The following is a 23824-nucleotide window of genomic DNA, read 5'->3' as shown; positions in this document are numbered from 1 at the left end:
CTTCCTTAACTACTCAAAAGAATTTAGGTTAAGGGGGCCTGGTCCAGACAGACAGCTATTACTAAGAGATAACTTTTATCTGAAAGACCTATCTGAATGGCAGGGCAAACATCTAATTATCAAATATCTGCTCTTCTTATAATCCTGTGAATCACCCTCCTCCCCTTTAAGCCCCAGGCTCCTGTCCCACCCCTGAGCTCAGGATGGCAGATAAGCCTCAACTGCCCAACCTGCCCTTGGGTTAAATACGTACAAAATTAAATTTGTTTTTCTCCTGTTAATCTGTCCTGTGTCAATTTAATCACTAGACCAGCCAAAGAACCTAGAAGGGAAGAAGGAAAATTTTTCCACCTCTACATATGAGACAGGGACAATGGGTGTAGTCGGAGTAGGGTGAGGGCCTCTGGGAAAAGCAGGGCGGAATATTTACAGTCAGAGCAATGTAACAATGGGCAAAGAAGTCCCTATTGAAACTCTATGCTAAGCATTATGCAAAGTTAAGGTCGCACTAATTCTCTAGGGAAAGATACCTAAGAATATAGACATCTTCAGTGAGATTAGTTAAAGGTCAAAAGGCCAGGAGCAACTTGGCCTGGAATGTCTGAGTGATCTGCAAGGGTATCAGCATAACCCATGACCCCGCTGTCAGCCCTGGCAATCAGACTATGACCCAGCCCACCTTGAGGACAGGGCAGGTGGTACAAGTCCACACCCCTAAGCCTTCTTTTTGACGTTCTCAAAAAATCCTCAGCTGCCTATAAAACCCCCTAGACAACGCACCACTACGGGCTCTCTTGTCCCCTCCTGGTGTGAGCCAGGAGCTCTGTTCTCTCACTTTATTTCTAAATAAAAGCCTGTACTTGCTCTCCTACTTTGAGTGTTTGTGAAGCTCATTCTTCAGCTTCATGAACAAGAACCCTGGCATCACATATACCACCCATGCAGGGCTTTAACATAATGTTTATCGTCAACACACTAAACAAAAGATAACACTAAGAGGTAAAAACGCTTAAGTAACTTTGGCAAAAGCGTGTCCCGGCAAGTTTACCTGTCATGAGAACTGATAGTTTGTGGTTTATAAGATCTGTATGCATCAAATGCTTTAACATATCTGTCTAGGGAGGCTTAAAAAGGAAGACTGAAGGCCTGTAAGATAAAGGATTTATAAGTCAATGGTAGAAAATATGATTAATGGGACAGCTTCCAGTTCCTTCTGAACTTTAGTCTTTTGAGTAATGTAATGTAGCAACTCATCTGATAATTACATAATTGCTCACATGACAGCAATTTGACTCTTTCAGGGACCCTATGATCAAAGACCCAAACTATCAGCTTCTATGTGCTGTGCCCTGACCTCCCAAACCTTGCAGGGCTGGTGAAGTTGAAGGTTTGCCTTATGTTAACCAAAGTCCTTTTTTCCCAAAGAGGGTTGGGATAGGTCATTCTATATGACTGTAAGCCTCTCAAGGGCAGGAGATTACATGCATGCTGCCTTTGTGAATTGATGACTCATTTACTGCAGGTCCCTGAAAAGGAAGGCACATGCTAACTTTAGAAGGGACTTTTGGAGGCCATGACCTTGAAGGACTCTTTTTAGCTACTTAATGCTTTCATTTTATTGAGAATAAAATGCTGTTGGTATAAATACATATTTGAAAGTCATTGTGGAAAATATAAGTATTGACGAGTGTTCTAATATTGGCTACATTTTCTTGTTCATTGTTAGGGAATCAGATAGTATTGGGAAACATTTTGGAAGCTATTGTAGCTACGGGCAACCTGACCTTAAGTCACACATGCTAAAAATACCCTGGGGGTGTTTGACCCTTCCTGGCTGCATGATGGTCTGCCAGGACAGAGCTATAATAGCCATATCCTCCTTAGATACAACTCATTTTCCTTCCCCTCTCTCCATGTGATTGCTACTTAACTGTCATTCCTACTTTGTCCTAAAAAGAAATATATGCTGTCCAAGTCAACAGGTTTTTATATGTGCCATAAATCTTCTGTCCACTACTTTTCTCCTTGCAGAATAATTCAGACTCCTTAATTTAAAGCATATTCAAGAAAGTGACCAGAATGGTGAAAATGTTTTATCCATACAAAGGAAGAACGAATACAAGGAATTAAAGATGCTGAACCTAGGGAAGTAAAGGCGCAGAAGGATCGTGGTGACCGTCATCAAACTTTTGAAGGGCTGTTTTGGGAAAGAGAGATTAAAAGTGTAGAACTGGGGTCGAGGGGTAAACAGTGAAACAGGAATGCTTTCTAATAGGTTTTCCAAAGATAGAAACTGGCTTCCTTGAGAGGGAATATAATCTCGTATAAGTTATAGATCACTTGGGAAGATGTCGAGTAGTTAAAATATACAACATTTAAACTGCTTCTAACCCTGAAAAGCTATTTTTGTCCTTTCATATACATAATATTTCTACTTTAAATACCTTCATTGACTGAATATAGATATTAAACTAGGGAAAGAAACAATAATATTGCTAGCTGCTGCATACCTTTCCCCTCTAACTCACACAGCCAAAAAACACATTATTTTAATATTTTAGTCATCTTGACAACAGAGGTGTCTGCTTTAATACTTTTCAGTAACATTATTCAAAGGGAATCTATTGCCCAATGAAGTAGGAGGAACAGTCTTCAACATTCTTTCTTTTCTAACTTCAAAGAGTGTAGGATTAAATACGTGCTTCGAGATTAAAATCCCCGTACATTTGCTAAGAGAACATCAAGTGTACTTGTTCCAAAAACTCAACAATTTTCACTTAGCATAATGTAGAAAAAACATCTTTTTCTCTTGTAATGCACATGAAAAATTTCACCAACTAAAAAGCCTGGCTCAAATTTTACAGTTGTCTAATTTCAAATAATTCAATATATATTTATATATATTTTAACTCCATGTGTAAGGTGTTGGGGCTGCTGTGGAATGAGATTTAGTGCAGCAGGTGCATTCAAGCAAAACCTGTTTTACTTGAATTATTATTGATGAGTAACAATTGGATAACAATTCATTACTGAATAATAAATTCATTAATTAATGAATTATATTAATCATGGGAGGATATTACATATGAAAAAGTTATCCAAGGCAGAAAAAAAAGGCCACAAAGTACTGCAGTAGGGAATCCATGAGACATATTCTTACACTAAAGGAACAACCTTCCAATAAGGAGCACAGTCTTTGACTTAAAATTGATCATTTTTAATTAGTTTGCAGTAAGAGAGCTATCACCTTAGATAACTACTTTATAATATGAACTAGGTGTGGTAGACAGTTAGGGATGTGGCAAAGCCAGATTGTCAAAATCCCTCTCTATGTCTCATTGCTTCTGTGTGGCCCAACAAACATTGTTTCCCAAACATATACTCTTTCATATTCCTGTGAATTGCTTCCCTTTCCCTTTAAAGTCCCAGCCCCCTACTTCCTTCTCCTTAGGTCAGGTTGACATATATATTCTTTATCCTCCCTGTCTTTGGAATCTCATGTCTACGTACATAATTAAACTTTCTTTTTTTCTTGTTAATCTGTCTCATGTCAGCTTGATTCTTGGACCAGCTAGAAGAACCTGAAGTGGAGAGGAAATTTCTTCCTCCCCAACACTGTGTATAGGCTCTGTGCCAATCTCTTCACATTTCTTGTCTTTCATCCTTAGAACACACCGAAGATTGATACTATTAGTTCCCCATTCCATATATGGGAGTCAGGTTCCATGGTCCAGGTTATACAGTTGATACTGAAGCAGAGCAAGGAATCCAAATTTTACTCTAGAGCCTGAGCCTAGGCACCCATCCCCTGTATTATCTGCCTTGGCGGTCCTAATGCCACTGTGATTATTTTATTGAGGATATATTTGCAGAGAAAACAAAAATGTAATTTTTTTGGTTCCCAATTATTTCCCTTCCATTAGAGATTGAGTCAACCACTCAAACTTAGAAGGTTACACTCACCGCGTTTGTGAAGGAGAATGCTGGCATGCCGACGTCCATTTCCATTTTCAACGTAACAGGAGTAATTTCCCAAGTCACCTTCCTCTACTGAGTCCACAATTAACGAGATGGAAACTTCCTGTTCCCCAAGATGCTCCTTGAGAATTCTAAAATACAAAGCAAAACGAAACAAAAAAATCCCACACAAACATACACATACACGAAAAAGAAAAAAAATGAGATGCATCTGAATCTGATGTGAAAATACCTACAGCATCTGTGTTTCAAATTTGGCTATGGATTGATGCTATCTTAATTAAATGATATCATGCCCTTTTCTTCTTCACTTCTACCGAGGAACCTTGTCTTTGTAGATGCTAATGAAGTTGCAGTTAATTATCTCCCTTAGCAGGACAATCACACTGTCCTAATAAAGAGGTGAGAGAGACCTTGAAGAAGTTTACAAATTGCTTTCCCTTTAAGAAGAAATATGATGTAAAGGTGAGGTAAGAAATTCTAATGTCTTAGGCTGCAGGACTAATATGGCAGGTTAATGTGCAAAAGGAAGTGTAGAAAATTTCTGAGCTATTTTGACATTTCAGTTGAAACCTCCAGCCTGTTTTTTTAAAAATGACGCAAATCAATTGCCTATTTTTAAAGAAATACAAAATTATAAACATGTAGACTGAATGTTCTGATGAAGTGTTTAATTCTGACATTTAAAATTAATGGTAAACACTTAGCAACCTCACTGTCAAAGATTTTTTGCAATCTTTCAGAGCAAATGGAAAACTTAAAAGCAGGGCTCCCTTCCCTGCTTGCAATGTTTCCACCTCCACCCTCCCATCTGTTTGGAAATTCATCTCTGCACAACCCTTCCTAATGTAGAATTAAAGAAAAATGCCTTTCAAGAACCTTTCCTGAGCACCCACAAAAAAGAGAAAGGGTAAAAGTTAGGAGGCTTATTGTCTTTCCTTAACTTTAGCCTTGTAAAATGAATGGGTAAAAAGATAATAGCAAAGTTGTAAATACGAAAAACAGCAGAGCAACGTTTTAGTACATACTGGATAACTGCCCATCTGGGCATTTCAGAACCCAGTTGGAGTGCAATACTCTTGTGTATTCATTGCCAGGAAGAAGATCCCAGTAGAAATAACCTTATATGACAGTTTTGTATGTTTTTATTTTCTACTGAAAACCTTTTTGTCTTCCACCTTTGATCAAGTTTCAAAATGCTCATATATAAAAAAAAAATGCTCATATATACCCAGAAATGTGATCTTTAGATGGGAAAATGTTTACACATGATCAGTATTTTGATTCAGTTATAACTTAATCATTATTAATATGCTTGCTTATTTGCATTATGGTTAAAAATCATATCTATGTCCAAGCATAATTTTAGTCATATGTGAATACCTCAAAACTTAAAAGTAAATGAACTAAGAAATAAATAATATTTTTAAAAGAGGCTTAATTTTAAGCACGAGGCCTCAAAACAGACGGTATTTGGAATAGCTATTTCCTATCATTCCTACTATATTAATATTTAGGACTTAAAGTCAGACTAAAGGAGGTAATAAAAACATTTTGTGTACCCTTTATCATTCTTTCTCAAGTGCTTTACAGTCTACTTGATAACTGATATATGTAAAAAGTTACAAAAGGAAGTGAAAGAAATTGTGTGTGGTTGAGACCTACTACCTTAATATTTCCTCTCAAAAATTAAAAAAGAGCTCTTCCAAACAAATGGCACAATACTACATTTTCCATATTTGATGGTATTTTCTTCTCACACTCACTATATTCCTTAGTTTAAAATTCCTTTCTATTTCCCTTAAATTCTTTGCAAATGACATTCATGTTTTGCAATTCCATAGCTAGCCTCTTAACAGTGTTTTGCCTGTTTGCTATTAAGTGTTGAGAATTTTTTTATTATAAGAGTAGAACAAACATGAAAAAATGCCCTTCTTTTCTTTTAGCTTACTTGCTATTCACTAACAAAGCAAATGTTAATATGGACTATACAAGTTAAAAGAAAAAAATACTCTACCTAATGTCACTTTCCCAAACTCGATTTTCATCCAGATCTTCAATAAACTTCTCTCCCTTCATCCAGTAAATTAGAGGACTGACATCTCCGCTATACCCAAAGAAAGCTCTGCAGGTTAGATTAGCTGAGTCACCTATGGACAGAAGTGATAGAAATATGTTATATAACTGTTTGCACACTCTAATTTTTTGGCAAACTGGCAGGTAACATTTTAATCATTTCATGGATTTAATGAAACATCGAAAATAATATCTTTCCAGGTATTATTAGCCTTTGTCAAATTCATAGAATGTGTGCTTTTGACAGCTTATTTAATGGAATAAGAGTTATTTATAAGATTTTGAAGAAGACTGGTCAGCTGTTTTACAGAAGGTTCTTCCATTAAGGCTTGCCTGATGTTTTCACATAATTAGATATAGGTTATGAATTATTGGGAATGACACCACAGAGGTGGGATGCCATTCTCAAAGCATGATATCAAGGGTAGGTAACGTTCATAATGATAAGATTTTATAAGGCAGGTAGAAGGTGTTTCTCAGTCGTGAATGTGGGAAACAGAAAGGGAACAAAATGTCTGGAATGGGAAAAAAAAGGGCTGTAAATCCAGGATGCCCCCTAAAATGTTTTTAAAATATTTTTCCTGCATAAGGAATATTTTAATTAAGGAAACCAACACAGGCTCAGGTATAAACACACATTAAAAAAACAAATGAACAACTCATGAAAATAAGTATTTGGGATTTTTACTAGATGCAAAATCAATGACCCTACTGTGGAGATTAGTTTCTTTCAATACGCTGCTTGGGAGAGACCATGGTAATTGTGAATACAGATTAGTTGATTACTAAAAGTAAGTGAGGGTCCCTGATTAAAGGTGGAAATGAATTTAATGTCTGCAAAAGTAAGGTTTATTTCTGGAAAGGTTATGCCATTTTGCAAACACCGGGTTTCCTCCAGACATGAGAGTGCTGAATATTCTAGGAATACTAGTATTAAGATCTTGCAGCCTCCAGGTGGAGCTAGATAATGGGGAATGAAAGGGAGGCCTCCTCCAACTTGGACTGGGTCAAGGGAACTCTCAGGGTGGGTGCTACATGAGAGGCTGCAAACTAGGCCCCAGCGACAGCTTTGTTGGCATCTGACACATGCAAGCTTTCTCCCTTCCATAAAATCCTGAGAAGATTCTAAAGGACCCTGACAACTCTATGACTTTATGGTGCAAGGAAGGAAGCCTCAGAGCTAAGCTACGAGTTACCAGTGTGTTCATGAGTGACTCTACAAATATAAACCCAGATAAAAGCATAAAGAACTTAGGTGTGCTTATCTAAGCCCTGGCATGGGCTTTACCTATATGTACACTCGATTCTCCAAGTTCCACAAGAAAACTTTAATTGTATAAAATTAATATCATTATCTTAATTATGCCCATTATGTGTAAGAATAGTTCACAAATGAATTCTTATTCTTCTGATGTTCAGAAGATGACGTGATACAGCCTTCTCCTTTTATCTTTGCTTATGTCTGCATGTTCTCCAAGAAAGCATTTCCTCATGGACTTTGATTCTATATACAATAGTCAACATTAGTGACCAGGGAAGGCAAGTCAAGAAAATGTCTACAAGCTTTTAAGAGGCAAAATGGAGCTCCAAGTAGGTTCTTTTATTATTAACTTTTGTATATAACTATTTTAATATGGAATCCCCCTCCCATGAGGAATATTTACATTACAAAATGGATAATTATAATTGAATGTCAATCTTATTGATTGGAAATCAATTGCAGATTTCTATGAGAAGTGTCAATCCAATGTTACAAAACAAGTTGAAGTCCAATGTTCTTTTTTTTACATTTTTGTAAGAGCACTAGCTCTTATGCAACTGTTACAGTATCAAGGAAGTCATGAATTCAACAGTAAATCTCAAAATACTATCTGGTATGATGATTACCAACATCACATGCCAACATAATCAACACACGTTTAAGAGTTATTAAATTTTAAATATCAATAATTTATATAATATGCCTTTTAAGGCATCCAGTTTTAGTTTTTAGGTGGGAGTTAATGACTGGAACTGATAAATAGTAATCTCCAGCAATTACTTAATATTCCATTTCAGTTTTCTAAATATGGGGGCTCACAACTATTGACCACGCCATTAGCAACTCAGCCTGACATTCCCTAGTAGAGAAGTCAATCGAATCCCTCACTGGGGCATGAATTTGCTGCTCTTGTCAGAATTCTATGTTCCCAGGTAAGTAAATTTCCAAGACATAATTTTTCATTTTTCTCACCTGCAGGCCTTGTGCTGCCACACCTAGGAAATGACTCCTGTACCCTTGTAGGTAGTCTTTGACCACCAAGTCTAGGTGGCCCCTAGGGGAACTCCATCCAGACTTGGATTGGGCTTGCTGTAGGTCAGAGAGTGGAATTCATGGAAGGAACAGAGATGGTGGAGGCAAAGAGAGAAAAGCACTCTAGGCAGAGAGGAAAGAGAACGAATGAGAGAATGCCAGCGAACTTCAGAGAAAGTAAGAAACTTCAGAGTGGCTGAAACTAAAGGGTACATGGGGCATGGGGGTGGGCAAAGGATTAGGGGGACAATAGAACATGAATGAGGCTGGAGTAGTGGCAGCCCTGGCGCTCCACGGAGGCCATATTGAAGATTTGGAAATTCCATTTCAGGGCAATGCTGAACTGGGGAAAGGTGTCAAGTAGGAGACTGACATAATCAGATGTGCCTTCTAAAGAAATCACATAATCACTGAATTTACAAAACTGGGATTTGATCAGAGAGACTCGAGAAGGATTCAGAATGTTAAAATACTTTGGGATCACACAAGAAATAGTCACCGTAAAGGCTGGATTACTTCCACATAATTTCTTATAAGACAAAGCCTAGGTGAGAGCAGTGGCTGCAGACCTCTATACTTTTTATAAGTGTGATAATAAGAAGCCTCTCAAAACAGAGATTAAATAGGAAGTCTGATAAGGTGGGAAATGTATTTTTTCTTTTTATAATTTACACGCATCACTTAGTGTATATGAGAGAGAGAGAGAGATGGGAATTGCCAGCTGTTTTTCAGTTCAATCAGGATGGAAAGTCAACTTGAGCAGAATTCTGTTCTGTGAAGAGATTTTTGAGTGGTTTCTCTTAATTACGTCTACTTGTTTGGTTGAGCAAAAGGCACTAGGAGCCCAGTGCAGTCAATCCTGAGACAAGGCCAGGTAAAGTCAGGCTCACATGTGGAACTACCCAGTTGCCCAAGTGCTGGGGAGCCAAGTATGTCCAGCTAGTACTGTTCATTTGTGAAACGGTGCTAATCACACGAGAGTCAGTTAGAGAGCTGTGACCTTAGACCTCAGATATGTATTACCTGCGTTTGAAAGCAAGAATCAAAGACTCCTCCCTTCCTCTCAGGTTGAATAAAAACCAGGAACTGGTGGAAACTCAGGGTGGGGCCGAGGGGGCAGTGAGTCACTCCATCCAATAAGGGCATATGGAGATTAATAAGGACAAGGAGGAAGACTGATTTTATTTAGAAAATTACTTATGCAATTAGGAAATAGGAATAGGAAGATACAAATGATAAGACCGTGTTTGTACCCTGGGCTGATGAAGCAGAACATGCTAGTTACAGAATGGGTTTTTAGCTTCTGAGTCTTAGCAGTAGTCCATTCAGGATCCACTTCATATTCTCATACTTTTTAAGGTTATATTCTTTGCTTTGAATTTTACTCATTTCCACCCAATGTACTACTGTTCATCTGTTAAGTCCCAACTCAAATTTCATCTCCCAAAAGACTGACTTGTCTTTTCTAAGAATAGTCAACCATTCGGTCTTTTCTTCTCCCATAGCCCTTGGAACATATCTGTATTTTACCATCATATATTCCTTATAATATTTGGTTTGTTTGCATGTCTAAGTCAGCAACTAGAGCATTCATTCCCCAAAGGCAGAGATTATAACTGCATTTACTTTCATATATTACCAGGACCCATTGCAGTGTTTTGAATACATTAGGAACTCAGTAAATAATTTCAAATTAATTAATAACCTGCTTACTATCTCTTGTATTTGCATTTTCCCTTTTCAAAGTTTCACTAATTAAAGGTTACATGTCTACATCCTATCTTTACAGGCTAAGTTTATATTGAAAAGTAGCCTTCAACATTGTAAATGCAGATCCTCCTCATTCAGATACTATTTCATTGGTAGGATGGAGCTAATTCGTACCAGCTCATAAGAGTCAATTACTACATTTTCAGAAATTCTGAAAGCAGGTTGTTAAACACAGTCATTATAAAAAATTAAATTACAGAACTTACAATTAAGTCTATTATATTAAAAGCAATAAATTAAAAATAGATACTCAAAACTCCCAAATTATTTTGCTACATTATTCATCTATAGTATTTATATGGAGGAAATACTATATAATAGTGCACTACTGCACATATCTTCCCAACTGCATGTTTAGTGAGATTATGTTGGTAGCTTGCAATTGGCCATGGTGGCAGTATTTACCCCATAAATTGCCAAATGTTATGAATCAGTCTATGATTTATTGTTTTGTTGACTGCCTATACTTAAAACAACATGGAGAAAACATAAATAATGTAGATTACACTTAAGGATCATGTTTATAGCTGTTACACTGGTAATAGCACAAACTTTTAAAAAAATTCCTCTAGTATCCAAAAACTATAATGTGATACAGCAAAGTTGCTTACATCATTGATAAAGTTCTGACATATATTTCCAATGTTTCTCTCTCATTTGCCAATGTGAATGAAAGTACCAACTACCTGCATGTCAGAATTACACTTGAAGAACCAAATGTTAAACATTTACTAGCACACCACTCTAAAAAATTGATTTTTTAAAGATGTTGCATGCATATTTTTAATAGCTTTACTGAGATATAATTCACTTATCATCAGTTTACCTATGTAAAATGTACAACTCAATGGTTTTCAGTATATTCACAGAATTGTGCAACCATCAGCACAATCAACTTTAGGACACTTTTATCACCTGAAAAGAATCCCGTACAAGTTAGGAGTGACTTATCATTTCCCTCCAACCTTCCAGACCTTGACAACCACTAATCTAGTTCTACTTTGTGTCTCTATGGATCTGCCTTTTCTGGGCATCTATATAAATAAATGGAATCATACAGTATGTACCCTTTTGTGTCTGGCTTCTTTTGCTTAGCTTAATGTTTCCAAGGTTCATCCATGTTAGAGCATTTATCAATACTTGTATAAATGACTAAATAATATTCTATTGTATGGACACATTTTGTTTATACATTCATCAGTTGGTGGACACTTAGGTTGTTTCTACACTTTGGTTATTATGAATAATGCTGCTTTGACTCCTGCACAAATTTTTCTGTGGACATATGTTTTTTGTTTTTGTTTTTTAAATTTTTTATTAAGGTATGATTGATATACACTCTTATGAAGGTTTCACATGAAAAAACAATGTGGTTACTACCTTTACCCATATTATCAAGTCCCCAACCATACCCCAAAGCAGTCACTGTTCATCAGTGCAGCAAGATGTGTGGATATATGTTTTTATTTCTCTTTGGTATGTATCTAGGAGTGGAATTGCTTTGTCATAAAATAATTCTATGCTTAAAGCTTTGAGGAAATTCCAAATTGTTGTCCAAAGTAGGTACCATTTTACATTCTCATTAGCAATGTATGAGGGTTCTAATTTCTCCATGTTTGCCAACACTTGTTATCTGTCTTTTTAATTATAGCTATTTTGGTGAATGTAATGCGGTATCTCTTTGTGGTTCTTACCATTCATGTTAAAACAAAAATTTATATTACATGTAATTATTTTATCAACAACCAGTATTGTTCAAAATTATAAAAGCAATATCAAAATTAAAATTGTTATTAGTGCACAGAATGTAATTGCCAACATCGTATGCAAAATACTTATTTCTCCACTGTTGTGTTATAGACCCTATGATGGATTTATAATTTTAGTTGAGAATTTATAGGAACTGAAGAAATTATTGAAGGCCTACACTTTTTAAGAAAAACTGAGACTTGTTTCCAAATGTTAAAAAATACACATATTTTAAACAGGAAGTGAATATAAATGGGCCCAAAGGATCATCTCTTTTAAATTCAATGTAAGGACACCTACCAGCATCATTTTTATATGATAACATATTTTGTAGTTTTGCTAATGCAGTAAGACATGAACAAACAATAAGACTCTTTAAGAGGATGACAAAATTATTCTTTGAAGATAACATAATTGCATACTTAACCAATTCAGAAAAAGTATATTTTTACTTTCTTTGAAGAAAGAGTTCTTTCAAATGTCCATATGTAAGAAATACATCTCTTACTAGCAAAGTTTTACATTTTGCTTAAGACAACCCTGTGTTGAGCAAGTCTATTGGTGCTATTTTTCCAATATTGTTTGCTCAATTCATGTCTCTATGCCACATTTTGGTAATTCTGGAAATAGTTCAAATTTTTCCATTATTATTAATATTTACTATGGTGATATGTGATCAGTGATTACAACTTGCTGAAAGTTCAGATGATGGTTAGCATTTTTTAGCAATAAAGTATTTTAATTAAAATATGCACATTTTAAAAGATAAAATGCTGTTGCACACTTCATAGACCACAGTATAGTGTAAATATTACTTTTATATACACTGGGAAACCAAAAAATTCATTTGACTAGCTTTACTGTGGTGGTCTGGAACTGAACCCACAGTAACTCTGAGGAATGGCTGTATTAAAATATGTAAAAAATCTGTGCAATTTGAGTTATTCTATATGCAGTCTGAATTACTCTAAACAGAATCATGTCAAAAATATGTCAATATCATGATTCATCATCCCTGTAGAACAAATGGAATGTATGTGGTAAGTAATGCATATAGAAAAGGCCATCCACCCTCTCATTATATTTGGATAGAACTTCACATCCAGAAAAAATAAAATGCCCTCAAGAAACTCAAAAGAACCAGAATATGCAAAACAGAAACAACAGAGAATGGAGGTCTAAAGGGCATTAATTCTGAAATCATTAAAAAGTTGCTTATGGAATTTTACAATGAGACACAGTCTGCCTAATATGAAATTGTAGGAGGATCCATCTCAGCATATTGGGAACCTGTGGCAATAAACAGTTGAAGAAGGCAATTCAGGGGAATAAAGTTTTCCTTAATGGGTAAGTTTGAAAGTCTGATAAATTTGAGTTTTTGTTTAAGTAGATGACTTGTAGCAAATTAATAAACTTTTATTTCAGCTATAGTTAATGTGATTCAAATTATTTTTTTCTTCAATCTTATTCTTTAGGAGACACTGATTTTTATCATGGTTACCTAGCCTCAAGAAGAAAATCCTGAAAATCCTGTGGCTAGTTGTGGTCTGTACCCAAAAATCAACATTATACATCATTTCCATAGTAACTGAATAGAAAATAGCAGAGATCTTCTTTACATTAGCAATAAATTATGATAAGAGATGTTTGTGAATAAATGAGCTATAATATCATATCAAGTCAGATCACTGTTTATGAAATGTATATACAGAATGTTTGAAAAATCTTGGAAAACCTGAGTATTTTTCAAGTCCATTCCCAAGTTTATTTTAGATTTCATGCTACTTCTAGTAAAAATCCAAGAAGTTGTATAATTCAGCAAAATAATTCTATACTCATTTAGGAATTTAATTAGGTAGATATTATCAGTAACTATCCTAAAGAAGTATAATGATGGTAACACTGGACAGCATGTGGATGGTCCAAAGAGCAAAATGTATTGATTTTTGCATGTTTTACTTTTTAATAAAAATTGCATATATTTAAGGTGTACAGCATGATTTCACACATACACACACACAGTCAAATGATTACTACAGTCAGGCTAACATATCATCTCACATAGTTACTTAAAAATTTTTTTGTGTGTGATGAGAGCACCTGCAATCTACTCTTAGCAAATTTACAGCATTCAATATAGTCACCATGCCATCCAGTAGATCTCTAGACTTATTCATCTTACATAATTTCAACTTTGGACCCTTGGACCAATATTTTGCTATTCCCCCGACCTCCCCATTCCTGGTAACCACTTTTTCTCTTTGCTTTTATGTATATGACTTTTTAAGATTCCACATATGTGAGGTCACACAGTTTTTTTGTTCTTTCTGTATCTAGCTTAATTCACTTAGCATAATGTTTTTGAGGTTTATCCACATTGCTGTAAATGGTTGGATCTTCATTATTAAGGTTGAATGATATTCCATTATATATATATATTTTCCAATTTCTTTATATTCATCCATCAACAGGCACTTAGGTTGTTTCCATATCTTGGCTATTGTGAAAGGCTAATGGATACATGAGAAGGTGCATCAGAGCATTAACCGTCAGGGAAATGCAAATCAAAACCACGATGTGATCTCCCCTCACCCCTGTAACAGATGGCTGTTATCAAAAAAAATAAAAGATAACAAATGTTGACAAAGATGTGGAGAAAAGGAGACCCTTTTGCACTGCTGGTGGGACTGTGAATTGGTACTGACTTTATGGAAAAACAGTATGGTGTTTCCTCAAAATAAAACAAAAACTGAATGACCATATGATCTAGCAATCCCTCTTCTGGGAATACTCTCAAAGAAAATGAAATGAAATCACTACCTTGAAGAGACATGTGTGATCCTGTGCTTATTGTAAAATGTATTTAAAAACAAATGATAAAAACAACATGGTGTTTGTCCCTTAGGCAGAGATATAGCTCTTTGGAATCAATTGTGATGCTCAGAAGTGGTACTGGATTTAACTCCAGGCAATGAGTTATCAGAATTGAATTATGATCTGGAAACAAAAACCGGTTTCATAAGATACAAAAAAGGGGAATTACTAAAGAGCTAAATATTACTATGAAACTATCTAGGAGAAAATACATAATTTTATACATCTGTGAAGGAAAAATTATTTCTTAGAATTAGAGCCTAGAAATAGAGTTCAAGAAAATTCATGATCGACAAAACTTCAATAGAATGGGAAGCAATACAAAGAAAATTAAAACAACAGAGGGTAATTAGAAAGGAAAAACAATTAAGAGAACACAGCATAATGCCTAGAAAGGTCATTAATAGATTACTATTCCAGATACTCAACTTGAAAATAATCATAGATTTTGATAGAAACTAGAAGAAAAGTTATTAGTATTGCAACTCCAAGTGCCACCATGAGCCTTATTTCTTTTTGCAAATTTCCACTAATTTCATACCAGATTTAATTTTATGCTCCAGTATCTTCTACAGTATCATTTAGTTTAGATGAATATGGCTCCAGATGTCATAGTTTTTCTTACTTTTTAAGTCCCTGAGCCTCAAACTTTTGTCAAAAGATTTATTCCCCTACCAGATTTTGAGTAAGCAAGTGTGGAGGGTTCTGGGGATTTTTCACTTTTAACAAGCACTCCCAGGTGATTTTCATGCAAGTGGTTACAGTTAACTGGAACAATTTCTTTATATCTTGGGCTTTGCTTAAAGAGGACCTGGGGCTCAGAAAAGGAACAAGACTGAAAAACATTCAGGCAGGGCCCTTAAGCAGGAAGCAAAGACAGGGAGCCTGGGGAAGAGGGAAGATGGTTCATAATAATGATGGTGGTGAGTAGAGAGGTAGTTGGTGTAGACAAGAGGTAGTATGTACAACTGGGACATTAATGACCAATCCAAGAAATATATTTTCTTTCCAAAGGAAGTAGGAAAAAAATTATGTTTCAGTGGAAAACTACTCATTTATCTATTGCACACCCTTCTGAGTTATCAGATTCTAGTCCTTCCCCATCTTTGAGCATTTTTGGACTCTTTCTAAATTGTAGGTAACTGACATGTAAACTCACTCAAATCTGGTAGTGATTTAATTGACTACGTACCCCTTCTGTATGGAGTAATCAATTTTGTCTCTACTTGGAATTCGTGTCAACGTTCCCTTACTTTGTGCAATCTGCTGTTTTGACTTTAACTTTGACCCAGTCATAATATCTGCCTGGTCCCTTCATATGATAAGAGCAAATATTTCTTCAATATGTGTTTACTCTTACATCTCTATGAAAGGCTTTTTCATACAGTTTTCTGGAAGTTATCTGTTAACAGGAATATAATGCTTACCTCATTGCTTATCACTGACATTAAAATAAGCAACACACATGATATTTATACCTATATGGTAGGACTCTGACATTCGTTCATTACTGAAGGATTTTATAAACACTCCCCTTATTCCTGTTTCTTTTTTCAAATATAAGAATCAACAACATAACTTTATGTTTACTCTGTTTAAGTTCAAACTATTTAACATGTTATCATGAGAAACTATTCATCATCTCTCTTTCGCTCTCTAATTTGCTGTAACATGCAATTTCTGATACGGGAATCCTACCATGTGATTCAGAGAGTCAAGCATCATAGCTCTTTCATTTTGATACTGAAATAATACCTCCAGTCTCATCTCTGATACCCAAGTGATGGTGGCTAACCTACTACCCTTAACCAGAAATACAGGAAATTAGCAGTAGAATTCCATAAGTTACAAAGAAGAAAGAGACACACTAACTTAATTTTCCTCTCATTTTTGTTTCTTCGTTTTCCCTCAAATAATAACAAAAAAATTTAAGCTAGGGACTAGGAAGCCACACACATCAACTATATGAGTCATCCAGGGCTAGAGTCCTGAAAATAATGGTATCTTACTGTCTAAAGCTAATATCTGTAAAAGCTACAGTAAAATGCACTAAATGCTTCTGTCACCTTTTTGGCAAAAAGGTGCACTGTCAGCTCAATCTTACTGGGTTCATAAGGAAACACTCTAAAATTGATCATAAAAAATCATTTCCTATCTAAAATGAGAACAATGGTTGTCATATGGCAGGCATTCAAGTAGGCCACAAGGTGAGGGGGTCTTAGAGGAAAAGTAATACTTTTTCCCTTCAAGCAGAGGATTCTACTCAGCAGTAGGGACACTTGTTATTTACTGAAACCTTCTCTTAATTAGTTATCATTTGACCATTTCTAACACTGCTGAGAGCATAGATGGATGCTCTCTTCACTAGAAGATACTCTCTAACTTACTGAAAAATAAACTCACATTTCTAAATAAAAAAATATTCTTTCCGGAGATCAATTCAAGATGATGGCGTGAGGTAAGACAGAGAACTCCTCCCAAAACCACATATAGTATAAAAATACATACAACTAGCCCTAAAACAGCAACAGGAAAGAAGGCTGCACCAGACTGCACACACCTGGAGAACAGAGCAGACCTCACGAAATAGGGTAACATACCAAAGCCTTGATCCGGTGGGACCCAAGCCCTTCCACTACCCTAGCTCACCTGTGGGAGGAAGACAAACAGAGCGGGGAAGGGGTGGAAGCCCAGAACTGCTGAGCACCCAGCCCTGGAGATCTGCTTTGGAACACAAACCAATACTGTGTGGTACTCTGGAGGTTGGTGGGGTTGGGGAGCTGGGACAGGCGGAGTGCTTGAGAGTCTGAGATTCTGGCCATTTGTGGAGGATGGGGATCAGCATCCAGCCACTCTGGGACAAAGGAAAGGCAGGCAGTCTGAGAGGCTTCCTAGCAGCCAGAGGGCTGCTGAAGGGGCAGGGTTTGCATGGAGCTTGCTGCACGGGAGAAGGGATAGGTGGACAAGGTTGTCTGGGCATGCTCTGCCCAGCAGGTTGGGAACTTTGAGGAGCTTAAGGCACTCCATCCCTCTGGCTGGCTACTCAGCTCTGAGGCCCCCCACTGTGACATGCAGCCTGCTGGGCCTTCCACCTGGCCTGCCGGCATCGGGTCAAAAACTGGCAGTCACTGTACTGGCGTCAGGCCAGCCAGAGTGAGGACAAGCCTACAACAGCTAGAGACACAAAGCACAGAGGCTTACACCTGTGTGCTCGGTCCACTGACTCTGACATTGGAGACAGGCACTGCAACTGGGAATCATGAAACAGCTCTTTCCTCCCCTGAGGCACCAGCACTACTCTCAGGCAACCCCCAACCACACTCCAGGGGCTGAGCAACTCCAGAGACTAGAGCTTCTGGGCACTAGAGGGCACCACATAGAAATATGAAATGTCAAAGGAACCTGGTTCAGACCAAAATCTCACAAAGCCCAGAAAAAGGGCCAAATGAAACTGAACTCACAAATCTTCCTGAAAGAGAGTTCAAAATAAAAATCATAAATATGCTGATGGAGGTACAGAAAAGTATTAAAGAACTCAGGAATAAATTTAAGACAGAGATTCAATCATTAAGAAATTCCATATCTGAAATGAAACATACAATGGAGGGATTTAAAAGAAGATTAGATGCAGTGGAAGAGACGGTAAATGAAACAGAAATTAGAGAAGAGGAATACAAAGAACCTGAGGCACAGAGAGAAAAACAGATCTCTAAGAATGAAAGAATATTGAAAGAACTGTGTGACGAATCCAAATGGGACAATATTCATATTATAGGGATACTAGAAGAAGAAGAGACATAGAAAGGGATAGAAAGTGTCACTGAGGAGGTAACTGCTGAAAACTTCCCCAATCTGGGGAAGGAGATAGTCTCTCAGGCCATGGAGGTACCCAGATCACCCAACACAAGGGACCCAAGGAAGACAACATCAAGACATATAATAATTAAAATGGCAAAGATCAGGGAGAAAGACAGACTTTAAAAAGCAGCTAGAGAGAGAAAAAAGATCACACACAAAGGAAAACCTATCAGGCAATCATCAGATTTCTCAACAGAAACCTTACAGGGCAGAAGGGAGTGGCATGATATACTTAATGCAATGAAAAAGAAGGGCCTCAAACCAAGAATACTCTACCCAGCAAGGTTATCATTTAAATTTGAAGAAGGGATTAAACAATTTTTCAGATAAGCAAAAGCGGAGAGAATTTATCTTCCACAAACCACCTCTACAGTGCATTTTGAAGGACTACTACAGATGGAAGTATTCCTAAAGCTAAATAGCTGTCACCAGGGGAAACAAAACCACAGCAAAGTAGAAAAATTAATTAATAAGCAGATGCAAAATCAAATCGACTACCCCCAAAGTCAATCAAGGGATAGACAGAGAGTACAGAATATGATACCTAACATAAAGAATGGAGGAAGAAAAAGGAGGGAAAAAAAAAGAATCTTTAGGTTGTGTTTGTAATAGTGTACTAAGTGAGTTAAATTAGACTGTTAGGTAGTAAGGGAATTACCCTTGAACCTTTTGTAACCATGAATCTAAAGCCTGCAATGGCAATAAGTACATACCTACCACTAATCACCCTAAATGTAAATGGTCTGAATGCACCAAGCAAAAGATATAGTGTCACTGAATGGATAAAAAAACAAGACCCATCTATATGCTGCCTACAAGAGATCCATTTTAAACCCGAAGACATACACAGACTGAAAGTAAAGGGATGGAAAAAGATATTTCATGCAACTAACAGGGAGAAAAAAAGCAGCAACTGCAGACTTATATCAGACAAAATAGACTTCAAAATAAAGAATGTAACAAGAGACAAAGAAGGACACTACATAATGATAAAAGGGTCAGTCGAACAAGAGGATATAACTATTACAAATATCTATGCACCCAACACAGGATCACCTACGTATGTGAAACAAATACTAACAGAATTAAAGGGGGAAATAGAATGCAGTGCATTCATTTTAGGAGACTTCAACACACCACTCACTCCAAAGGACAAATCAACTAGGCAGAAAATAAGTAAAGAGACAGAGGCACTGAACAACGTATTAGAACAGATGGACCTAACGGACATCTGCAGAAGACTCCATCCAAAAGCAACAGGACACACATTCTTCTCAAGTACACATGGAATATTTTCAAGAATAGATAATATACTAGGCCACAAAAAGAGCCTCAGTAAATTAAAACAGATTGAAATTGTACCAATCAGCTTCTCAGATCACAAAGGTATGAAAATAGAAATAAATTACACAAAGAAAATGAAAAAGCCCACAAACACATGGAGGCTTAATATACCACGCTCCTAATTAATCAATGGATCAACGACCAAATAAAAACAGAGATCAAGGAATATATGGAGACAAATAACAACAATAATTGAACAACGCAAAATCTGTGGGATGTTGCGAAGGCTGTGCTAAGAGGGAAGTATAGTGCAATACAGGCCTACCTCAGGAAAAAACAATCCCAAATGAACAGTCCAAACTCACAATTAATGAAACTAGAAAAGGAATAACAAATGAGACAGAAAGTGAGTAGAAAGAGAGACATAATAAAGATTAGAGCAGAAATAAATAACATCGAGAAGAATAAGACAATAGAAAGAATCAATGAAAGCAGGACCTGGTTCTTCGAGAAAATAAACAAAATAGATAAACCCCTAGACAGACTTACCAGGAAAAAAAGAGAGTCTATACATATACACAGAATCAGAAATAAGAAAGGAAAAATCACTATGGATACCACAAAAATACAAAGAATTATGAGAGAAGTACTGTGAAAAATTATATGGTAACAAACTGGATAACCTAGAAAAAATGGACAACTTTCCAGAAAAATACAACCTTCCAAGACTAACCCAGGAAGAAACAGAAAATCTGAATAGACCAATTCCCAGCAGCGAAATTGAATTGGTAATCAAAAAACTACCTAAGAAACAAATTCCCTAGGCCAAATGGTTTAACTGTTGAATTTTATCAAACATTTAGTGGAGACCTATTACCCATCCTCCTTGAAGTTTTCCAAAAAGTAGAAGAGGAGGGAATACTCCCAAACTCATTCTATGAGGCCAGCATCACCCTAATACCAAAACCAGGCAAAGACACCACAAGAAAAGAAAACTACAGACCAATATCCCTGATGAACGTAGATGCAAAAATACTCAACAAAATATTAGCAAACCGAATTCAAAAATACATCAAAAAGATCATCCATCAAGATCAAGTGGGATTCATCCCAGGGATCCAAGGATGGTACAACATTAAAAAATCCATCAACGTCATCTACCACATCAACAAAAAGAAAGATAAAAACCACATGATCATCTCCATAGACGCTGAAAAGCACTTGACTAAATTCAACATCCATTCTTGATAAAAACTCTCAACAAAATGGGTATAGGGGGCAAGTACCTCAACATAATAAAAGCCATATATGACAAACCCACAGCCAACATTATACTTAACAGCAAGAGGTCAAAAGCTTTTCTTTCAAAATTGGGAACAAGACAAGGATGCCCACTCCCCCCACTTTTATTCAGCATAGTTCTGGAGGTCCTAGCCACAGCAATCATACAACAAAAAGAAATGAAAGGCATCCATATTGGCAAGGAAGAAGTCAAACTGCAGATGACATGAAATTGCACACAAAAAACCCTAAAGAATCCACTCTAAAACTATTAGATCTAATATCTGCAAATTCAGCAAAGTTGCAGGATACGAAAGTAATACACAGAAATATGTTGCATTCCTATACACTAATGATGAACTAGCAGAAAGAGAAATAGGGAAAATAATTCCATTCACAATTGCATCAAAAAGAATAAAATATCTAGGAATAAACCTAACCAAGGAAGTGAAAGACCTATACTCTGAAAACTACAAGACACTCATGAGAGAAATTAAAGAAGATACCAATAAATGGAAACACAGCCCATGCTCATGTATAGGAAGAATTAATATTGTCAAAATGGCCATCCTGCCTAAAGCAATCTGCAGAGATTCAATGCAATTCCTATCAAAATACCAACCGCATTCTTCAATGAACTAGAACAAATAGTCCTAAAATTCATATGGACCCACAAAAGATCCTGAATAGCCAAAGCAATCCTGAGAAGGAAGAATATGCTCCCTGACTTCAAGCTCTACTACAAAGTCACAGTAATCAAGACAATTTGGTACTGGCACAAGAATAGACCCATAGTCCAATGGAACAGAATAGAGAGCCCAGCTATAAACCCAAGCATATCTGGCCAATTAATATATGATAAAGGAGCCATGGATATACAATGGGGGAAATGACAGCCTCTTCAACAGCTGGTGTTGGCAAAACTGGACAGCTATATGCAAGATAATGAAACTGGATTATTGTCTAACCCCATACATAAAAGTAAACTCAAAATAGATCAAAGACCTGAATGTAAGTCATGAAATTATAAAGCTCTTAGAAGAAAACATAGGCAAAAATCTCTTGAATATAAACACGAGCAACTTTTTACTGAACACATCTCAGGCAAGAGAAACAAAAGCAAAAATGAATAAATGGGACTACATCATGCTAAAAAGCTTCTGTACAGCAAAGGACACTATCAGCAGAACAAAAACGCACCCCAAGGTATGGGAGAATATATTTGTAAATGACGTATCTGTCAAGGGGTTAACGTCCAAAATATAAAAAGAACTCATGCACCTCAACACCCAAAAAGCAAATAACCCTATCAAAAAATGGGTGGAAGATATGAACAGACAATTCTCCAAAGAAGAAATTCAGATGGCCAATAGGTACATGAAAAGATGCTCCACATCACTAATTATCAGGGAAATGCAAATTAAAACCACAAGCAGATATCACCTCATGCCAGTTAGGATGGCCAACAGAGAAAAGAATAGGAACAACAAATGCTGGTGAAGATGTGGAGAAAGGGGAATCCTCCAACACTGCTGGTGGGAATGTAAACTAGTTCATCAATTGTGGAAAGCAGTATGGAGGTTCCTCAAAAACTCAAAATAGAAATACCATTTGGCCAAATATTTCCACTTCTAGGAATTTACCCTAAGAAGGCAGTTTCTCAGTTTCAAAAAGACATATGCACCCCTATGTTTATCGAGCACTATTTACAATAGCCAAGAAATGGAAGCAACCTAAGTGTCCATCAGTTGGTGAATGGATAAAGAAGATGTGGTACATATACACAATGGAGTATCATTCGGCCATAAGAACAAAGCAAATCCTGCCATTTGCCACAACATGGATGGAGCTAGAGGGTATTATGCTCAGTGAAATAAGCCAGGTGGAGAAAGACAAGTACCAAATGATTTCACTCATCTGTGGAGCATAAGAAAGCAAAAACTGAAGGAACAAAACAGCAGCAGTCTCATAGAACCCAAGAATGGACTAACAGTTGCCATAGGGAAAGGGACTGGGGGGTGGGGTGGGAAGGGAGGGAGAAAGGGAATAAGGGGCATTACGATTAGCACACATAATGTAGCAGGGGGTGCATAGGGAAGGCAGTATAGCATAGAGAAGACAAGTAGTGATTCTATAGCATCTTACTATGCTGATGGATGGTGAGTGTAATGGGGTATGTGATGGGGACTTGGTAATGGGGGAAATCTAGTAACCACAGTGTTGCTCATGTAATTGTATATTCACGATACCAAATTAAAAAAAATTTGAACTGAAAAAAAATTATTTCCTATTTAAAAAGCACCAGTATTGAGATCCTACTTGGAATTAACAAATAGTGAGCATTTTGCTCTTTTTTTTTTGCCATATTCCAAACATCAATTCTTTTTTCATTTAATCATCAACATATCTTGATTCCAGAGAAATGAATACCTTGATTTAGTTGAGAATGAACTGTTTAAAGTCTCCCATATTGACAGAAAATTCTGTCTAGAGGAGTAATAAATTTAGCCAATGGATTTCTCAAATTTTCTGGGTTGTGCATGTAACATATCCAGATTTTAAAAATCTTTTATATACATATTTTATATACATAAAACTGTGGTAAGTTTCTGTTTTTGCTTGTCTAATGTCTCTTTTACTGGTAAACAAAATATACCACAT

At 36.5% G+C, this 23824-nt stretch overlaps 1 protein-coding gene across 1 annotated transcript in view; it reads right to left on the bottom strand.

Annotated features, from left to right (window-relative positions):
• IL1RAPL1 (interleukin 1 receptor accessory protein like 1) overlaps positions 1-23824 on the bottom strand; it is a 1269227-nt gene that overhangs the window by 39649 nt on the left and 1205754 nt on the right. The window contains exons 7-8 of the mRNA XM_057495499.1: positions 5996-6128; positions 3964-4109 (exon numbers count right to left, since the gene is read on the bottom strand). Of these exons, the coding sequence (XP_057351482.1) occupies positions 3964-4109; positions 5996-6128 (279 nt within the window). The remainder of the gene's footprint in view (positions 1-3963; positions 4110-5995; positions 6129-23824) is intronic.

Source organism: Manis pentadactyla, chromosome X (assembly GCF_030020395.1).
Source record: "Manis pentadactyla isolate mManPen7 chromosome X, mManPen7.hap1, whole genome shotgun sequence".
NCBI classification, from domain to species: domain Eukaryota; kingdom Metazoa; phylum Chordata; class Mammalia; order Pholidota; family Manidae; genus Manis; species Manis pentadactyla.
This window is presented reverse-complemented; position numbering and strand designations above follow the sequence as displayed.